The 13,779-nt window shown below is 38.2% G+C and overlaps 1 protein-coding gene across 1 annotated transcript in view; it reads right to left on the bottom strand.

Moving 5' to 3' along the window:
- Positions 1 to 13,779, bottom strand: part of LOC121510831 — a 100,960-nt gene that overhangs the window by 11,303 nt on the left and 75,878 nt on the right. Inside the window, exons 3-4 of the mRNA XM_041789095.1 lie at positions 8,387 to 8,523; positions 2,493 to 2,617 (exon numbers count right to left, since the gene is read on the bottom strand). Coding sequence (XP_041645029.1) covers positions 2,493 to 2,617; positions 8,387 to 8,523 — 262 coding nt within the window. The remainder of the gene's footprint in view (positions 1 to 2,492; positions 2,618 to 8,386; positions 8,524 to 13,779) is intronic.

Genomic DNA, 13,779 nt, shown 5'->3' with positions numbered 1-13,779 from the left:
TTGGAATATTGTAGAAAAGTCCAGTTTGCAAAGGCCATTATTTTCGCACTCTGGTTTGATACACATAACTGCAATCATGGGAAAGACTGCTGACCTGACTATTGTCCAGAGGACAACCACTGACACCCTTCACAAAATGGGTAAGCCACAGAAGGTCACTACTGAAAGGGCAGGCTGTTCTCAGAGTGCTGTATTAAAGCATATCTATGGCAAGGTGCACAAGCAACAGGGATGAGCACATTCTTTAGAGGATTGTCATACAAAGGAAATTCAAGAACTTCGGGGAGCATCACTAGGAATGGACTGAGGCTGGACTTAGCAGAACCACCACACACAGTCAGGTCCAGGAAATGGGCTGCAAGTGTCATGTTCTTCAGGCCAAGCCAATCCTGAACCACAGACAGTGTTAAAAGCTTCTCACCTAGGCTAAGGAGTAAAAGAACTGGACAGTTACTCAGTGGTCCTAGGTCCTGTCTTCAGATTAAAACAGACTTTGTTTTTCAATTCTCAATCAATGTGCTCGTCTTTTAATAAAGAAATGTTGCCCAACTCTGATAAACTGCCACTACAGCTAAATCTGTGGTAATCGCTTCACCGACAACCATTTTTTAACAAACTTTACAACCAAACCACATCTGTGGCTACAAGAAAGCAAGCTGTTATCAAGGCCAAAGGAGGCCATACAAAATATGAAGTTTTGGTTATTATGTGTGAAAAAGGACTATAGTTGTTTTAGTTTGTTATTTGCCAAATAAATAACAATAACATTATTAGTTTTAAACACATTTTTGAAAGATTTCTAAAATATTTATGTTTTCTCATTTTTATGACAGGTGGTCCAATAAATTTGTTAAGCACTGTACATAAGAAGTGGATGTCAAAAAAGGTTAGTTTTCATCTACATGTGCTGTGGCTCAGTAGGAAGGGTTGGTCGCCCTGCAAGTGGAAGGAATGTCTTGCCCACAACCTTGGGCAAGACATTTAACCATTAACCTGTGGGGTATGGTCGTGTATGAATGATATTAGATAATAACGATGGCCAGTTCTCCACAGCAAAAAATCATGGAGTAAAAGGGTGTGAATGGATAGGTTTGACCTGCAGTGTGAACACTTTGCATGGTTAGAAGACTAGAAATCGGCTATACAAGCTCAAGTCCATTTACCACTCATTAAATAATACCTAATATGTAAGCTTAATGTGACAGCTTTAGGAGCACATTTTACATGTAACTGCTGTTCATCATGTTTCTTTGATTGTGGGAATGCCATTGTGATTGCAATCAAAGCTTAATGAGTTGTGGACAGACATGGTTTCTGTCATACAAGTTGGTTGATACACTTTTTATGTTTTTTGGAGGATTTTAGTTTTAATTATATATTTGATGTCATTAAAAGCAGGCTCAATGCCATGACTGACAGCTCCGTTGACATATGTGGCTCCTGCAGCACTGTATGCACTGGATTAGCAGAGTAGAGGATAAACGGTGGGAGGAAATCTTCTGAATACTGAAATGAAAGCCATTAAACTTTCCATAATCATGAGTGTCTGCTTCAAACCTACACAAGAATTTGTTCTGTGTGGACTTGTGCCTTTTGGGTAGGTTAAATGTTTGTTTTGGTTGGCTGAAAGCGTGGGATGACAATATTGCAAGTCCACCTGCTGATCTGCACTTTGCAGTCTGACTTCAATGAAGTGATGAGCATGATGTCAGCACTCTTTGTGGGGGATATTTTGGCTTAGTGCAAGTGGAGGAGTTGGAAACATGCTGTCCATTTTTATATCCAGTCAATGGATTAAAAGATGATTAAACTTTTTTCAACTATAAGGTTTAATGCTTGTCATCTGCGTCACAGCCTTCAGTCACTACATGCAGGCCGTGAGGAAATGTTCATGTACCTTTCACTCTTTACTCAAATCTGTTGTTTCAAGCATTTTACACTCTGCAGATCTTGGTAGTACAGCTTAAGTTACACTGCTTTCTAAGTCCTGAAATCTCCAGCACTGTATTATCTCAAAGGTCAGTCCTGTCAGGATTGTTTCCAATTGGTCAACAGCAGGAATTTGTGCAAGAAAGTTCACCTAAGTTGAACACTGTGCTAGTGTTATGTTGCTCTTCTAATGAAAACATTAAGTTTGGGTCTGAAATTCTGCCAGAGTAACCGAGCCCTTAGAGCCATTTTTTATTTAGCATATAATTGCTTTGTTCATGTTCATGTTGTTAAGATGTGTACCACTTGTTCCTCAAACCATAACCTCTCATCCTGGTGGATTTTATTTCATTTAATGTAATCTTGTGCAAAGAATTCTGAGCCGTTCATTTCGTCTCTAAAGTCTGCTGGTGATGAAGATATTCCAGCATTGCTGCAGCAGACCACACTCTGTTTAATCCCTCAATATCAAGAGTGATATCTCCATCAGCAAAACCAAACACACACTCATTAACTATTTAAGCAGCCCGCCGCTTGCCTTTTTAGGCTGAAAAGAGTCTTACTTGTTCCCAGTGTGGAGCCACTTGTATGGATGTCTGCCCAGTTTTGCACGAAGTCTGATCCCGCCTGGTTTGCTGGTTCAACTGCCACTGTGGTGGACCGGAACATGGGACCAGAGCCTGGAGCACTGAGGAGGAGAAAAGAGGATAAAGAGGTTAAAATAGGAAAGGAAAAATGATGAAGACAATGAAAGAAGACAGTACAAAAGGATAAGTTAAAAGAAAGGGGAAATGTAGAGGAAAAGGAGATGGCCAGTAACCAATGAAATGGGAGGGAAGAAATCAAGGGGAAATGAATAGGAAGCAGGAATCAATAGAGAAGATTTGAAACAAAGGGAATGGAAGGGATGAAAAGGTGCAATAAAAGAATAAGAGGAAAAGGAATAATGAATGAAAATGATAGTAGAAAGGCAAAAGATGAAAAGCAAAGAACAGAATAAGACAAAGGAGAAGAGGGGATAAAAGGACACAAAAGTAAAAGAGGGGATAGGAGGAAACAGATGATGATGAGAAAGCGAGAAGAGGAAAAGAGACATTAAGTGAACAAGAGCTAATAAATGATTTCAGAGAGAAAGAAAGCAACTGAATGAAGAAAGGACTGTAGGAATGGCAAAAGAGATGAGAGTATACAAAGGGAACAAAAAAAGAGTGAATAATGCAACAAAAGAAAGAAGAAATGACATAAAATCAAGAACGTATAGTGCCTATGAAAATATTCATCACCTTGGATGTTTTACCCTTATATTGAGTTTATAAATCAAGCATGCTCAAAATAATTTGAATAGAAACTCCTTTAATGTCAAAGTGAAAATAGATTTCTCAAAAGTAATGTCAATTAAATGAAAATATGTCTTGTACTATAAATAGTATAGTATGTAGTATAAAGACAGCAGTGTCTGTAAGGTTCAGTCACTGGTAAATTAGTATTCCTGGCTACCATTACACCAAGAAGACAAAAGAACACTCCAAGCAAATTAGAGAAAGATTATAGAAAAGTTTAAGACAGGGGATGGATACAAAAAAACAGTTCAGTTAAATCCATCATCAAGAAATGGAGGGAATGTGGCACATGTGTAAATGTACAAAGATCAGGCCATCCTCACAAACTGAGTGACAGTGCAAGAAGGAGACTGGTGAGAGAGGCCACCTAGACACCTATGACTACTCTGAAGGAGTTACAAGCTTCAGCAGCTGAGATGGGAGACTGTGCATACAACAACTGTTTCCTGGGTTCTTCACCAGCCAAAGCAGTATGGAAGAGTGACAAAGAGAAAGCCACTGTTGAAGAAAACTCATATTGAGTCTTGACAAGAGCTGGCCAAAGGAATGTGGAAGGCTCCATGGTAAAGTGGAAGAAGGTTCAAAATGGTGCCTTTTGGCCATCAGACAAGACACTATACTAGTGAACAAGAATACAGTGAAAGCTACACATAAATGGTTTAAAGACAACAAGGTGAATGTTCTGGAGTGGCTGAGTGAAAGCCAAGACCATGCAACCTGCCAGAGCTTGAGCAGTTCTGCAAGGAGATTGGAGAAAAACTGTAGTGTCCAGATGCACAGGCCTGATTGAGACCTATCCACACAGACTCAGTGCTGTGATTTCAGCCAAAGGTGCATCTACTAAACACTAACTTAAAGGGGGTGAATATTTATACTGTCACTTATTTTACATTACATATTTTATTCAGTTGACATTACTTTGTAGAAATCAGTTGTCACTTTGACATTCAAAACCTTTTTTTTTTTTTTTTTTTTTTTTTTTTGTTTGTCAAAAAGAAAATTCTCCAAATCTGCCATGATTTATTAAGAAAACCTATGAAAGGGCAAATCATCTTAGGGGAGTAATACTTTTAATAGGCATTGTGGTATGTAAATTAGAGTATAAAAGGTTTAAAGAGTTTGCATAGGATAGACAAACTGGAAAAAAAGGAGGGAGTAGGGCGTAGGAAATATGGGATTAAAGACAGATTAAAAATGTGAAGAGGATGAAACCAAGGAGACAAGTGGTGAAAAAAAAGACGAAAACAAAGAAAGGAGCAATTAGAAGAGAGGGGAGGAAGAACTCAACATAAGGATGAAAGGGGAAAAGGAAAGAGTAGAAGACAAGAACAGGAAATTAGGGATGAAGGAATTATTTGATCATCAGGAAGGACACAAGGAGACAAGATGAGAAGGAGAAAACAGGAAAGTTAGCAGAAAAGGAAGGGATTTAGTTAACAGAGGAGACAAGGAAGGAAAGAACAAATATAGAGGAGAAAAGGATAAAAGGCAGCATAAAAAGGAAAGGAGAAAGAAAAGAATACCGAGAAAAGGGGGAAATAAGACAAAGAAAATGGAAAGGGAAGAAAGGAAGGGATCCGTGAGAAAGGAAAGGAGAAAAGAAAGTAGCAGAAGAAGAAAGTATCACAGAAATAAAAGGAAAGGATGACAAAAGAAAAGGAGAATTAAGGAGGGACAAAAGAGAAAAGGCAAGGATGAAAGGAGACATGAGGAGGAGCAGAGGAAGCAAGGAGACAAGCTTTGGGGAGAGGAGAGCTGAAATCCAGCTGAAAATCAATTTGTTCATGCTTCTCTCTCTCTCTCTCTCTCTCTCTCTCTCTCTTTCTTTGTGCCAGGAGCCAAACTGCATTGTTGCAAATCTGAAAATGGCATTGACAACCGACACTGATGCTTACTCTGAGTGTGCAGCGAGTGGGTTCAACTGCTTGACATGATTGGTCAGAAACACTTTATGGCCACGCTGATCATCTCTATTAAACACAGCAGGAGGCTTCGTATTTTTTCTGTGCTAAAACGTGTTATCACCAGGGAGCTAGTTCCTGATTTTCTCCTGTTTTATTTTCTCAAATGTTCAGTCCTGTTAAACAGACATGTCAGTCGTCACATTAAGTGTTTTTAAAAATAACTTGGACCAAAGTGTGCAGGCAGACCTACATTTAGATTCAAACTTTCATGCACAAATTTAAAAGTCATGGATGTTTGATCACGTCTTCAGGGACTATTTTCTTGGCGGAGTCTTGCGCTCTTTTTTTCTGCGTGGGCGTCTTCAGGTTTTGACTTGCAGCTCTGAGCTCAAATTTTGCATTCATGTGCTATCGTATATATTTTGGGAAAGCGAATTCTGTTTGGTAGGTCGCCAGATGAACTCTCATCATATAAATGAATTCCATGAAAAGACACAGCCAAAATCCATCAGCATCTTATTCCACATCTCTGTTGGCTGATTGTTTGTCTTGCAGGGTTTTTCCCTTTCTTTATCGTAATTTTTGCCCTTCTTGTTAATTTTTTCTTTAAGACAAACAGCATGAGAGCACAGCACCGTTGGGCAGCCCACTCCAAAAGCCCTGGATGTTGGAGCTTCCCACAGAATATGAGCACTCAGAATTACTGTATGTAGATTTTTCAGCATTTAAGCTCAATACTAATAAACAGCAGGGTGTTCTTTGCAGTGGGTTAGTTAGAAATTAATAATATACAAAGTAATGTACATCAAAAGGTGGTAACAGCCAGAACTGGAGGTATCAATTTAACATGTATGTGCTCTAACATGATATGCAACAGTCGTTTAATTAGCTGATAACACCTGAACAGGCTATTAATTGTAGAGAGGTGTGATTTAACTGGATCAAGTCAAAGGGTCATAAAAGAATATAACTAGGAAGGTGAAAAAAAAAATGTAAAGAAAAATGTTTTTTATATCTGAGACACTAAGTTGGTTAGTAATTTTCTCATATTTTTTTACCAGTTTCTCCTAAAAAAAATCTAATTTTTTTTCCTTTGTTGCAAGTGAATAACTCATTCAAACATTTCTGACACTGATTTATTATGGGAAAAATGTTCATATACATGCCAGCTCATCATCTCAAAAAATAAATGTTGGACTCGGTGTACCAAGATACTTTGCAATTTATCTTGCTGCTTACACTGCAGCAGGGTGGACATCCATATGTATCTTTATTAGGCCTTTCAACATAAACAGTCGTCTTATTAACATTCTCTATTGACTCCTCACACTGTCAGCAGCAGTAACCTTCAGACTTATCATGCACATTATCCAAAAACCCATTCTGTCCGTGGTTAAAGTGCTGGTAATGTTTTAGTCTCATCATTTGGTCTTAGCTACAGAGTGACCTTACACCAGAGCAGAGGATCCCCAGAAGACAGCCTGGCTGCAGACCGCCTTTCTCAGATGCCTGCTTTGCAGACCACTGCTGTCAGGCACCATAACTGTCTATACAGAAATACATGCAGAAACTTTCAAAATAAAATTGGATTAAACTTATGGTTAGAGTTAGGGTGAGGGTTGGGACACCAAAAGTTAAAAATTAAAAAACTTCCCCTGCAAAACTTGTTATAGCCAACCAAACAGTCTGCTTAAAGGAAAAAAGCTTGTCCTCCATGAAAACACTCCAATCCAACTAACATCGCGAATGCTAACGAAGCTATGTAAGCTTATGGAGCTAAAGCTAATGTTGCTAAGGCTAACATGGCTACATTACCTATATAGCTTATAAAATAATACTAAGTAGCTAGCATAGCTACAGTAGCTTTTGCAAAGTAGCAAAAATTAATGGAACAAGAAATACTTTGTACAGGCACATTATATCTTTGTTTTCAGGCACATTATGTCACCTCTGTCCTTAAGGTGGTGATATGTCTCACCGTAGAGGTCTGCAAGAGTGGCATCCTAGAGTTGCTATCTACAGCCAGACCTCTATCAGGTATACCAAATTTGCCAAGGCTCCTTACACAGCATCAAAGAGTAACTAAACCTCATTGCACTCATTGAAGTACTTGGAAATTCAAAATTTAAACCCTAGATTTTTTTTCTTTTGTCATACGTGACTGAAACCTCTATCTTTCTTACTACTCATACCTTGAAAATTTCTATAAATTAGTAAAAGTCACCTCTACATTCCTCTGTTACAAACCTGTGCCAACATCTAACTACACTACAGAGTACAGTTGTCCTCCATTAAAATGAGATATTTGTCAAGAAAATACCCTCAGTATGGCTTGCTAGATGAAATAGCCTTATGTCTTCATATAGACATTTTACACCCCTAAACAAACCCCCTATGATCAGATATGGTTCCTACATTTTTCATAGTAAAATTCCAATAAATGCTAGAAATCCTCCCCAAACAGGTCTTATCATGACATTTGGCACCACTGTTCACCCTTTTAATGTGTGTGTTATTAACTCATAGTTATGATGTCAGGGTCATTGGTGTGGAACAGCCAATGTCAAACCAACCACTGCTGACTGGTCAGATGCTGTGATGTCACTTTCCTTGATCTCCACTGGTACTTACTGGTAAAGCAGACTGCTTTTACTGTATCACAGAGAGTTGGGGGGAGGAAGTCAAAGGAAGTCAACCAAAGTGACCATTTATGGTTCCTTGCCCTTTAAATGGCTAAATAAAGTGGACAAATAACTCAAGTTACTCTTTGTCCTGGGCCTCCAAATTTCTAAAGCCACCCCTGTTTTGTGCTTGTCTTGGCCAGAAACCTCTTGTGGAAAGATTTGACCTCTTAAATGCAGTATTTCTGGTAAACATAAGGTTTAAAAAAAAAAAAAAAAAAAAACATGTAATAAATTTTTATTAATATACAACTTTACACTTCAAACTCATATTTTCTAAACTTTTTACTTGAAGCTAGTTTCTCTCTGTGTTTAATACTGGGCATCTCACATTAAAGACTGTATTTAGGCTTTGTATTTTTATTGGCTCTTGTCATTGTAAAAATGAGGGGTTTTTTTGTTTTTTTTGCATTAAGATGCATAAAACTTCATAAAAAAAAAATCCCATCTGCCACAGTAATGCATGAAGTATATTACCTCCAAAAAAAAGCATGTATGTTTCATTTCTAATATATAGATGCATTGCACTCACCACTCTCCCGTCCTCCTCTCCTCGTCATTGTGAAGCCTCCTCAGCGTTCGCTCCTCTCTCTTCTCCTCCCTGCGTCTCCTCTGCCTCCTGCAGGCCAGCGCTCTGTAAAACTCCCGCTGTTTCAGCTCCTTGAGGCGCTGAAGAACAAGCACGTGGATTATGATTATCATTATCAGTGAATCCAGTAGTCTTAGTTTTATTTTATTTTGACAGGGAGATTACAAAGGTCTAAAGGTTAAAACTGTGAAAAACAGTCCGTCTGAATACGTTGATTAGGCAGAATTTAGTATCTGAGTGTGTGGATGTTTATCTGTCCATCGGCAATTATTTATCTGTCCTCTGTCAGTGTAACAGTGGTGTGTTGGTGTGTGTGTGTGTGTGAGTGAGTGAGCTCTGTGCTCCGTATTTATGTGTTCACTAAGTCGGCCAGTGTCAGCTTTAGTACAGTCCAGACCAGCTTAATTCACTTACTGAGCTCTGTCTGCAAGCCCGAGATACTGATACCGCATATGTGTGTGCATGTGTGCATGTGTGCGTGTGTCAAAAATAATATTAATAATGTGACAGTGGGTTCATATCACAGACAGACAGATGACAGGAGACGGACAGACAGGCATCGACAAACAGATAAACAGACCAAAATAGACGTAGGCCTTGAGATAAAACACAAAGGCAGACAGACAGATACAGCACAGAGGGAGAGAGAGACGGGCAGGAAGAAAGTGTTTTTTCTCAGCTTGCGTGTTAGCCTCAGCCTTTTTAAGTGGGTGTACACTGATGTGAGCAGGATGGACAGGGAAAATGATACAAAAAACTTACAATAGACTGTTAGACCTATAAATAAATCAATAAAGGGGTGGCAGAGGCCCAGTCTGGAAGGACATTAAAGCTGAAGGGTTCAAGTCCCAGTCAGACCTAGTTTGGATGATGGTCTGGTAGTGTAAGGGGTTTCCCAAGTACTGCCCATGTGCCCTTGAGCAAGACACTCACACCCAACCACTCAGGCAGTGCTCCTCTGTGGGCAGCAGACATCTCTCTATTAGTTCGTGTGCATTGAACCCTGTCAGTGCATGTTTTTCAGCCTATGTGTAGCAGCATGTCCAATAACAAAGTTTGGAAATTGAATTTCACCTCAACAATAATCATACCTTTAAATAAAACCGTTATGAAACAGTCAAAGAAAACACAGTGAAAGATTTCTGACTAAAAATACAGTTCAAACCTCTTTAAATAAACGTAGTGTATCTGATCAAAGACAAACTAAAACAAGGTTTCATAAAGCATTGTGTAATGTAAGGCTATATCTGTGTGACCTTTCAGCAGCGCTTTTAAAATGTCATTTCCTATGTTTCTTTAATGTTACACAGCCACTGAGAGGAAGGGCTTGATCGTAGTACTGACATCCTGGCCTAGCTGATCACATTTCAAAAGGACAAATACCAACACTGTGTAACCTTCCTTTAATGTCTGCAGGAGAAGCACCAGGCCTTTAGCCAACTACAATGTAAACCTACATTATTTAATGCTCAGAACAACCGTCTTCTTTCTTTCTCTTTGTTTTCGTGTTTCTTTGAGAAGTCAGTTGATGTAATAAAAGAAGGATTAAATTGGCGCAGGATCAGGGTCATAACGAAGGACTGTCACTATGAAGGCTGAGGTTTGGGTTCTGTGTGAAGCTAAAACGTCATGATGACTTGTCCCATGTCATTCAGGTCATGGGTCACAGATGACTAATTTTATCCAGAGTCTTCTTCAGCTATTTTTCACCCATAGAGAGGTAATAATTTGGCCTCTCACCCTCCAGCACCACATCATTGCTTGTTTTTCTACCGCAGACTATCATTTTTCTGCACTATAATAATCCAATAGACCCGATAACATGATTTGTTTTAGATGTAATTTTTTTACAATGGATTGTAATGCTTTTACTAGTGCTGCACAATTAATCCAATCACAATGTCAGGCTGCTCAATTATATAATTGCATTAAAGGCTGCAATGATTTTTTGTATGAAGTAGTACTTAAAAGGTTTAAAAAATGCCTTTATGATTATAAAACTATTTCACTTTCTAGTATAAGCTTAATTTTAATATATATATATATATTAGGTTATTTTAAAAGCAGTTCTGTAAAAACTTAAGGTTTTGTATTTTTTTAAGCAATTAAATATTTGTCTGTTTTGAGTTGAGAAATACACACTTCAAACTATCATTATTCTCTGCATTTTCCTTGGTAACAAAGCAAGTAGGCTAATGATACCATTTATGGATTGATTCGTAATTGCAAACGCAATTCACAGTATTGTCCATCATCATCACAACCACACACCAGTGCTGTCCCTTATGTCTGTGGGTTGAGAATTGAAGGACCCTAAAGGTTAAAACATAGAGCCCTGTCGGCAGGAAACACCCATGACCCATGATTGATATAACTGCAGATATCCCTGCATGTCTTTTTTCCGAAAACTGTCTGAATAAATCTATTTATTCTGAGAATTGCAAAGATTTTACATAATATTTGATATGACTATATTTTTGTAGACACTCAAACATCAGTTCTATAAGTTTTTGTAATATGTTGAATGCTGTGTTATTTTTTCACAGTAAACATAAAACACAGTGAGTATTCTTCTGTGATTTCCATGAAAATATAAGTAATAATAATAATAAAATAAATAACACTGCTTTCTCAAAATATCTCCCAATAAATGAAACTGCAAATGGAACATGGGGACAATAAACCACAAAACTGAAAGAATGACTAAATTTAACAAAATCTTTGGTATAAAAGCTATGTTACACAACCTGGCACCAGGTCCATATTTATAAGGAATTTATTATTACTGGTTACTTAAATTTATATGGTCACATTTCTCCTCTCACGCACTGAGTCAAACACAGCGCAGGAGGAGAAAATATCCTCCCTTTATTCTGTGCTCTTTTGTGCGGAGAAGGCACGTCACTACAGAAGACATGCAAAAATATCTCTGCCAGGATGAGCTTTTGGTGTGGTTTTCTGCTCTGGCTTTAAAAAGAAATGTGGTTCACTTCTGAGTAAACTGCAGATTTCCTACACTGATAGCCAAGCTAACAGCTGACACTACAGCAGCTCCTGGATATACCAGACAAGCCCATCATAATGATCGGAAACCCATACCAAAACAGACAAGGATGGAGCCAAAACATCTGGTCTGTCACAGAAAGTTTTCAGTGTTGCTCTCAGCCCTCCAGGCTCATTGGAGCTAATCATTCCTCAAGTAGGCATTGTATACAAGCATTCACACAACAAGTAACCCTTTCCTAACCTGACAGGCCAGATAGATTTGTTACATTCATCCATATGGAAAACCTTCAATATACAATTTACAATATACATGCACCGGCCTCTTCTCGCCGCTTGCATATGTCACGACTCTGCTGCACCCAAAAGTACTGCCCCTCAACGCTGATTGGTCCTGTCACTTTCTAACTGGGCCAAATGGTTCAGATGGGAGCTTTGCAAGATGGATTTGCCAGTAAGCTATAAATAACTTTGAAAACTGTCTACCCAGTTGGACAAACTGTTAAAATAAAGTACTTTATTGTTGCAACAGGTCAAAAGCAATAAATCATACCCAAAAGCACAATATCCTCTGCCCTAAACACTGACTAAAAGTAACAGTCAATGAGGATTAAGGCTTTAGCAGCCAGTATTACAGTTGGTTTTCAGAATAAATAGAAAAGGAAAGAGAACTTTGTAAAATTGGCAACTAATTAAATCTGAAGTGGATACAGAAACTAAAAGAATGAAACTGAGGGTCAGCACCTTGACATCACAGTCATTGTTTCCTATTAGATCAGAAAGAGTCAAATCAAATCAAGAGAAAATAGCACAACAAATAAGGTGTCACCCTCCTGCTTCTCCCTGCTCTCAGTGTTTATATTATAAATTCAATTAGGAACACATATATCCTCTTGCAGCAGAATAATGTAGGATAAACTGAGGCTGTTTTTTATCGTGAATTGTTGCATCTGTCACAGGCAACAGCACATCAAGTGCTGGTAATGTCGCCTCTCTTCAAACCTCTTCATGTTTTTAAAGACGATGGGACCATGACTGACCGTGAACCAAAAGACGGGCAGCTTAGCTCGCTGTGTGTGCAGGCTTGGAAATATTATTGCGAGAAAATCCATTGCCTGCAAATGTTGCAATCTTGAACAATGTGCCCTAAACGCTGTGCATCCTCAAGTAAACCTAAAAAACTCAGACGCACCACTAACTGTGAAAAAATATTATGCCTCTTCTGTCGCTCACAAGTGAACAAATGATAATTGCAGCAAATACATTCCTCCCAGCACCTATAATTTTGTAAACAGCTGCAAGTTCTCAGAGTCGCTTCCTCATCCCATTATGGATCAACAAACTCTTTTCAAATTAGGCTGAAACCAAAATGAGCAAAAAAGAAGGAACACTGCAGAGACCTGACATGACTTTTTGTTTATTTATTTTTGGATAACAGAGTATTTTATTGATAAGTGTTGTTTTATTATTCAATATGCAGTATTGATTTTAACTTGCAACGATGCCCCAGATAACTATTTGCTTGTATTGAGAGCAGCGTAATCACATTTTTCTGAAGGGATTACTGAGAAGTTTATAGATCCACTTGTTTAAGGATTCAATTAAAACTAAACTCTGCACACAGAGAAAGAAAATTCAAGACAAATCGACATAAGCATCAGGAGCCAGAAAAAGATGTTTAATTTTTTTCTTCAGATAGTGAGTGAGAAATCACAAAGCATAAATCAAATGCCTGTTGTCTGCTAAGAAATCAAGATGAATAGCTGAAGCAACATATTTCTTCATCATATTGATGCAAAAATCCTTAAAAAACAATATTACCATAATGCAGCTCTGCTCATTGATTTGCAATGTTTCCCACAATAAATACACAATAAAAGCCTGTAATAGCACACCCAGGATTGTTCCAGAGAAAGCTGCTATTTATAAAATACTATGCCTCTCCCCTAAGTCAAAGACAGCAAAGGAATATATATTAAATTATTAACGGTTTAATGGTTTTAATCTCTCTGTGATCTGCCTCTGGTACTTTTCTCACTGTAAATTGAAAAGATTTATGACAGTGTTGCTCTGAGGTACGCTTTTTTTCGTTAGAAGTCTGCTTTGATTAAATCTTAGTGTGTAATTTCTTAATTTGTCCCATTGTGTCTGTGTTTTTTTATTTATTTGTATTTCATTTGATTTAGCCCATGAGAGGTCATGAAGGCCACCAACTTCAGCAAACAGAATACAATGGTGAGTTGGGGCCTCAAGATATGTTATGAACCTCAATGGTTTACAGTACTCAGAGACATCATTGAGATGATGTGTGCAGTGTCCATGTATTAATCACC

The sequence above is a fragment of the Cheilinus undulatus genome, linkage group 6 (assembly GCF_018320785.1).
Source record: "Cheilinus undulatus linkage group 6, ASM1832078v1, whole genome shotgun sequence".
In the NCBI taxonomy this organism is placed as follows: Eukaryota; Metazoa; Chordata; class Actinopteri; order Labriformes; family Labridae; genus Cheilinus; species Cheilinus undulatus.
This window is presented reverse-complemented; position numbering and strand designations above follow the sequence as displayed.